Source organism: Cnephaeus nilssonii (genome assembly GCF_951640355.1).
Source record: "Cnephaeus nilssonii genome assembly, chromosome: 7".
In the NCBI taxonomy this organism is placed as follows: domain Eukaryota; kingdom Metazoa; phylum Chordata; class Mammalia; order Chiroptera; family Vespertilionidae; genus Cnephaeus; species Cnephaeus nilssonii.
In genome coordinates this window covers 87,358,587-87,366,061 of record NC_137078.1, presented here as the reverse complement: position 1 = coordinate 87,366,061, position 7,475 = coordinate 87,358,587, and the positions used below count along the sequence as shown (strand labels likewise).

The 7,475-nt window shown below is 46.9% G+C and overlaps 1 protein-coding gene across 1 annotated transcript; it reads left to right on the top strand.

The window, feature by feature from the left end:
• The first annotated feature begins 978 nt into the window (after window positions 1–978).
• On the top strand, window positions 979–4,767 carry HMGN2 (high mobility group nucleosomal binding domain 2). Its single transcript, XM_079776071.1, has 6 exons — window positions 979–1,118; window positions 2,087–2,131; window positions 2,338–2,367; window positions 2,711–2,761; window positions 3,335–3,430; window positions 3,903–4,767. The coding sequence occupies exons 1-6, from the start codon at window positions 1,104–1,106 to the stop codon at window positions 3,936–3,938; spliced, it is 273 nt and encodes a 90-aa protein (XP_079632197.1). The 5' UTR covers window positions 979–1,103; the 3' UTR covers window positions 3,939–4,767.
• The last annotated feature ends 2,708 nt before the right edge of the window (window positions 4,768–7,475 follow it).

Genomic DNA, 7,475 nt, shown 5'->3' with positions numbered 1-7,475 from the left:
TCCTTTTCCTCGCGCAAGTGAAAGGAAGCCAGCCTGCCAGTGTGGAAGGAGGGATTTCGCCAGCTGCGTTTGCAGCGCCCAGGCTTGGTGGCCGCGTCGGGTGGGGGCAGCTGAGCTTGCTGTCTCCGAAGCGGGTGGAGCGTAGGGGGAGGGGAGTGCTGGTAGGCAGGCGGCGGATCTCCATCACTCAGTGACAGGGTCCTGAGGTCGGGAATACTGGAACCTCTAGGAGCTACCCGAGGCTTTGGCGGGGGGCTTCTTTGATATTTGGGGAGGCAGCAGGCAACGGGTGCTGAAAGGACAGCTCCCACCTGCCCCACTGCACCCGAAAGTAACCTCTCCGTGTGGTCTCCCTACGAACTCCCACTCCACCTTCCAGGTCCATGTTGGTGGGCTGACTTCCAGGTGAGATGCACGGAAAGCTTCCTCCGAGTGGCAGCTTGGAACGATGCACGTACGGCTGCGCCAAGCTGGCTTCCCCGCTCTTTGCCACTTCGGCGTTAGCTTTGGCCTTGGGAACTGCAGCCTGTGCCTCCAAGCCGCGCGCTTTCTCCCGCCTCCGGCGGAGACGGGCGGTGCGGCCAGGCCTTGAAAACCCTTCTTCTGGGGCCCCCAGCGGGAACAGGAAGGAAAGCGGCTGAGATGGCTCGAAGTGTCGCACAGCTTGGAGAAGTGGGTAGCTCGGTTGCATAAGGTGGAAGGAACTTGGTAGTTTGCAAAAGCCGGCTCTTGAGATACCGAAATCCAGAGCCCGCGGACTCACCCCCCCTCATTTATTGCCTTCTACGCGCGCCTCCCCCACTGCGCCCCCACCCCCAAAGCGCGCCACCGTCTCGCGCGCCCTCCCCCTATACCCCCCTCCTCACTCCCTCCAGAGGAGGTGAGTTTAAACCCCGCCCACGTGACCCCAGCTGGGCCAATGAGCGGCGGCGGGAGGTGAAATCCGGTTCTAACCGGTCCGGGGCTCCCAGCGCTATAAAAACTTTATAAACCCCCCGGAGCCCTAGCAGTGTGAGGAGACGAGATCGACCCCCGGACCGAGCAAGGCCCGCGCGCTGCTGCATCCCTGCGTCCCGCTCGGACGTCCCGCCACCATCGCCATCATGCCCAAGAGAAAGGTACGTGGCGCGAGGGCCCCAGGCGCCGGGCTGCCACTACCGCCGCCTTCACCGCTGTCGCCGCCGCCGCCGCTTGCCGGGCTTTGGGGCGCGAGGATCGGCGCTGGGCTGGAGCAGGCTCTGCCCCCACCGCCGGCACTCGAGACGGTGTCAGGCGGCCCCCGGGTAACCCTGCGCGTCTCGGCTGCCCGCGGGCGCCAGAGGCCATATTGGAGGAGCGGCGGCCGCGGCAGGAGGAGCCATGTTGGTGGCTGTTTACCCCGCTCCCCTCGGGCTAGACGTGCCCGCCCCGCGCCCCCTCCCCCATCAGCACCCCCCCTCCCCGCGGGCGGGCAATTCAAATCCGAAAAGGCGGGAAGGCGGTGCTTGGGGTTGGCGGGCGGGGTAACGCGCTGCCGCCAAAAAAACCGCCGCCGAGAGGAGGCGGGGCTTCGCGGTGTAGCCCCGCCTCCTCCCACGGCCGGGGCGCACGGGACTCGCTACGCTGCCGCCCACGAATTCCCCGGGCTGTGCGCGAGCCTCACGTCTCCCGCCCTCGACGGCTGCCATGGCAACGGCGCTCGGGCCCCGCCCCCGAACGGGTTTGTTTGCACCAGCTGCAGCTGTTGCTTCTGCCTCTGCCTGGCGCGGTGGCGCAGGCTGCGCTGCCCGGCGCTGCACTCCTGCTCCAGCTTAGCGCGCTTCCCTCGGGCCACTTGGCGGAGACTGGGAAGGCTGAGGTTCCGACACCCCGCGAGCTTGGGCTGGATTTGGCATGATGTGTGCACAAATGAGCACGCCCACAGTTTCTAGCACTTCGGGTATTTGCATAGGAGGCACGGGTGCTAAACACTGACGATTTGTATATCCTACAGAAGTTGTGTGCAAGACTACTTTTAATTTTCCTTTGGACTGGGTTAAGCTTAGTGGGTCATTAAAAACTGCCTCTGAGGCTGCAGGTTTCTGAGTTTTTGTTTTGTTTCTTATAGGCTGAAGGGGATGCTAAAGGAGATAAAACCAAGGTGAAGGACGAAGTAAGTCTTGTTTATTCTCTTCTTTTGGAGTCTTAAAAAGCTTTGGGTTTCTCTGGTGGTAATTAACCATACCCCTATTACTGCATTTGCCTAAGTTCTCTTCACATCATATAGTATAGAACAGATTGGCATTAAGACTTTTGTTTTTCTTAAGTGGTTGGACTATTTTATTTCTAACTTTCTCATTTTTCTATTTTTTTAAATAGCCACAGAGAAGATCTGCCAGGTTATCAGCTGTAAGTATGTCTGCTTTTAAATTTTCACATTTATTCCTGAAACTAGCTTCCCATGAGTAATGGTCAGTGGCTGGTTTAAATGAGCTGCTGCTACACTGTGGACTCTCACCCATTTGAGATTCACTGGTTGGGAAATTATCATGGCTTATAGTCAAAGTGGAACACTCCTGATTGTTACTTGTGTGAATTTCTGAAGATTGGAAATTTTAATGGGAAGTCGGCCACAAAATCTTTATGAAGTGTGGAAAATCTCTAATTTGGTGGTACTGTGATTTGGTTGTAGTTTGGTTTTTTTTGGCTCATCATACTAATATTGTCTTCCCCTCTCTCCTCCAAATAAAAGAAACCTGCTCCTCCAAAGCCAGAGCCCAAGCCTAAAAAGGCCCCTGCAAAGGTGAGTGGGACTGGGGACAAGGTGTTTCTAGGATCATATAAGGCTGAGCAGGATTTCATGTTTATGGGAGGTCTGCTATATATAACAACTTCATCTGTTGGCACAAAGTTAGATATGACAAAGTTAACAGGACTGGGCCTTATATAATTATGCCCTAATTGTTCACTTTCACAGAATGAGGACTGTCCTTCAGTATCTTAATGCAGCATAATGGTGACTCCATTAATGGGTATTCTGAATTGTTTTGATAGCTTGACTTATCCCTGAGATTTGTATATCAAGAACTATCATTAGTTAGGGAAAATTGTACGTCTTCATTATTTAACATCCAAGTTTTAAGCTATCTTATTCTATCCTATTACTTATACTCAGATAAAAAATTCTGTATACTTAGGACCACAGCAAATTATAAATCATTTGGCCTAGTTTTGACCAGTTTTATCAGTGGGAGAGGGTTTATAGTTTGTATGTTATCTTTAATAAATAATCCTGCCTTGTACAGAACTTTGTAGGCCACACATTGGTAATATGGAATTAGGAGAAACAGCTTTTTTTCTTTCTCCCATCTTTTAGAAGGGAGAGAAGGTACCGAAAGGGAAAAAGGGGAAAGCTGATGCTGGCAAAGATGGGAATAATCCTGCAGAAAATGGAGATGCCAAAACAGACCAGGTACAACTGCTACCTCACTTTTTGCGAAGCCTTGCTCATTTGATTTTGTTTACTGATCCCAAGAGGTCTTAGTTGCCTTCTTCCTGCATCTACATCATTCCAAGTGTATCTTTCAGTCTAGAATTTGCTTGTGATTTTCTATTCACTTAAATCCTGGATTCCTGGAGTCTTTGCTATTCAATAAAGGGCACTGGGTGTTGATCTTTGTCCTGTTAGGTGTCACACTTTTGCTGCCCTATAGAGTTTTGAAGCTGAGAATAACCTCAGGCCTAATGCTGATTTGTTCCCTACCCTGATTTTAGCAAAGTTTCCTACCAAGTAATTCTCAAAAGAAGTACTAAGTCTCAGTTTCAAAGTATCTGAAACCTGAACTTTGGCTGGCCCAAGAGCAAAATAATATTATATATGGGATACGAGTGAAGATAGTCTCAAACTCTTAAGTGTTGTACTAATCTGTCTATTTTTCTTTTAGGCACAGAAAGCTGAAGGTGCTGGAGATGCCAAGTGAAGTGTGTGCATTTTTGATAACTGTGTATTTCTGGTGACTGTACAGTTTGAAATACTATTTTTTATCAAGTTTTATAAAAATGCAGAATTTTGTTTTACTTTTTTTTTTTTTTTTTTTTTTTTTAAGCTATGTTGTTAGCACACAGAACACTTCATTGTTATTTTTTGGGGGAAGGACATATAGTACTAATAGAATGTCTCCAAAGCTGGACTGACATGGGGGGGAAATACCTTTCCCTTCTAGTTTTGAGAAATTTCCTCTTGGTTCCTGGGAGGAGGGATCTCTTGATGTTGACACACATTAGCCATCTTGGCACAAACACTTTGTCGTGTGGGAAAACTAAAATTCGTTTTTATGTCCTTTTCTCCCTCTCCACTTTAAGCATAGACTTTGGCTGTCTTAAGCCCAGAGACCTATTGGGACCTGACCCCAAAAAATTGATTTCCAGTATGTTGGGCGATCTGGACTTTCCAGTGTCACCACTGAGATGGCATTCCTCAAAAGAGCAGCAGTTCCTTTTTAGATTGTGGATCTACAGATTGATATTCTCTGCCATTTTCATTTCATTTCCTGAAAGTCAGGGTCGGCTTGTGAAAAGTTGTTAAACAACATGCTTAATGTGAAATGTCAACCCTCACTCTAAACTTTCCCTGTTCAGAGCATCAGATTAAGACTTCATTGGGTTTTATAGTGGCTTTCTGATTTTGGTAGTTCATTGAAGAAGGGAGTTTGAAAATTGTTGTATACTGTTAACGATTGTCTGCCCATGTCCTGCCTGAAATACCATGATTGTTTATGAAAAGTATCTTTAATAAAGCTGGATACAGTTTGGCTTGGAATGCTGCCTCTAATCTTTTCCCATTAGTGGGGGAGCCTAGTTTCTCCAAGTCTAAGGACAGGACCATTCTGGTGTGAGGTGTAAAGGTTCCATGTACAGCCAGCCTATAATAGTGAACAGTGCTGTTCTGGTGACAATACAGTTTGAGGTGGAGTTAGAAAAGATCCCAGAAGTAGTAAGTACACAAGTGGTGCAAGGCTGGGCGCCCAGACGGGGTTTTTGTACTTGGTCGTGCAGCATTATCTGCGGTGTACTTTTTGGGTAGACGTAAGATTTCAGCCTGGTAGTTAACAGCAAAATAGCCTCTACAGTTAACGTTTAAAATTTCTGTAAAATTAACGTTAGTAGATCCAATTATAGTCCTGTGTCAGGAGAAAGTGCTTCTGTGTCTGTGTACACTTGACCATAAGATGAACGCAGATGGCAGTCTGTTTTCAAGCAGACCTTCGAGTCTTCTGTGAATTGATTAAACTCTTGTCACTGGTGAACTGTAGCTCCAAAAATGAAGCCATTAATGGAGACTTGGATTGCTTTAGTTTGGAGATTCTGCAGAGAACCCCTTTCCTCCAGGGAAATAGGAAGTTAATCTGTTAGGAAATAGAACTTGTAATAAATTCATCACAAATCACTTCCGTTTTTTTTTTTGAGGGAATTAAGTAAGTTGAACATTACCCCCCCCCCCAAAAAAAAAAAAATACCTTAACATTGCTGGGGGTTTTTTTTTATCTGCTTAGTCAAAACTCATACCAGTTAAGCCCCTCCTTGGTAGGTTTTCTACCTGATCTTCAGTCTTGGGACAATTGTGTAATGTAAGTTAAGACCATTTTTATGGATGAGGAAACAGGCTCGGATGAAGAAACTTGTTCAAGGTTATGTGTACATCTAAAGAGTAGCGGTTATGTGTACATCTCATGAGTAGTCAGGATTCAGACCCCCAATTGTGTCAAAAATTTCTGACTTCTACTTGGGAGGCCCCTTTGTATAAAGTATAATTTGTCCACTTAAGTAATTTTCAGCCATTTGCCTTCATTCTTGAAATAGTTTCAGGTTATAATGATTAATTTTTATTTGGTGGGGCGGGGGGTATCTTCCAGAGTGGAACCATTACAGCTGTTAGGAGTAGGGGTTCAGTAGCTTGGTATTTGAGCAGAAGTTGCAGGATTTGAGGAAATGGGGCTTTATCAATATTTGTATGAATTCAGATTCAGTAAAATGTGGTGAGCCTGTGGACTATGTTAGAAGCTCTGCCATGTGCTCATCTGATGTTTAGGTCAATCATATATAAATTACCCTCATTGTATAATTAAGAAACAAACTCATAATTGGCTGAGATTAAACTCATGAGTAACCCTCTTTTTCTGTTACCTAGAAATTAGGGTGGGTAGGGTGAGCTTAGTTTTTTTTTTAATATATATATTTTTATTGATTTCAGAGAGGAAGGGAGAGGGGGAAAGAGATAGAAACATCAACAATGAGAGAGAATCATTGATCAGCTGCCTCCTGCACGCTCCTCACGGGATCAAGCCCACAACTCAGGCATGTGCCCTGATGGGGAATCAAACCGTGACCTGGTTCAACCACTGAGACGCCGGCTGGGCTGAGCTTAACTTTTTGTTGTTTTTACTTCCTGGAAAATGTCTACTGATGTGACTGGCTGTGGATCACAAGAGTACCTAGGCTTAAAAACCAAGAAACCAGACATGAAAATATGGTAAGGATATTTAAGACAGCCATCTTAGTGTGCTCAGTGCCAGCCCTGGCCTGAACTAAGTCTGGTCATAGAAAGAAAAATGTAGAAGTGGACTCCCTTCCTCTCGGTCCGGTCTCAAGCCCATTCTTACCCATCTCAGGAAGAGTCACCAGTAACCTACATTAGGATGCTTTGGTGGGGGCGGGAGGGGGGTGTTAAGGAGGATTTATCTCAAGACAAGGTAGGGTTGTTCTAGGGTTCTTTACAACCTCAGTATGTCCACCTACCTCACCAAGTCTGCTTCAGGCCTCAGCTTGACAAAAATGTCCAGAGACAGAAGACTTCTTTCCCTTTTTTTTCTCTTAAGAAGAGTGAACCCTGGCTGGTGTGGCTCCATTGGTGTCATCCTCCTGCACTGAAAGGTTGCTGGTTTAGTTCCCCTTCAGGGCACATGCCCCACAGCCCATCAATGTTTCCCTCCCTCCCTAAAAAGCAATTTTAAAAATCTTTTTTTTTTTAATTTCCCAGAGGCCCCTCAGCCACCCAAGTTTCACTAGGCATAACTGAGTTGCCTGTGTACTCCTAAACCAATCATGGCAAGAGGGATGAAACCAGAGTCTGTTCAGGTTCAGACTATTGGAATTAAATAAAGGAGGGGCAGATGATGGACAAGAGGGGAAGGGCTATCTTACCCTAACTGAGCGGACAAGCTTCCTGCCATGCTCGGATCCCATGCTCTCCAGGCCTCACCTTGGCTTCACTGCAGCATTTACCACTGCTGAGCACAAGCCCCACACTTTTTTTAAATTGAGCTATAATTCACACCATAAAATTCACTATTTTAAAGCATACAGTTGAATGGTTTTTAGTATCACCACTAATTCCAGGATATTTTCATCACTCCAAAAAGAATTCCCATACAAAAAGTAAGTCACTTGCCCTAGCTGGTTTGGCTCACTGGATAGAGCAGTGGTCGGCAAACCGCGGCTCTTTGGCCCCTTGAGTGTTC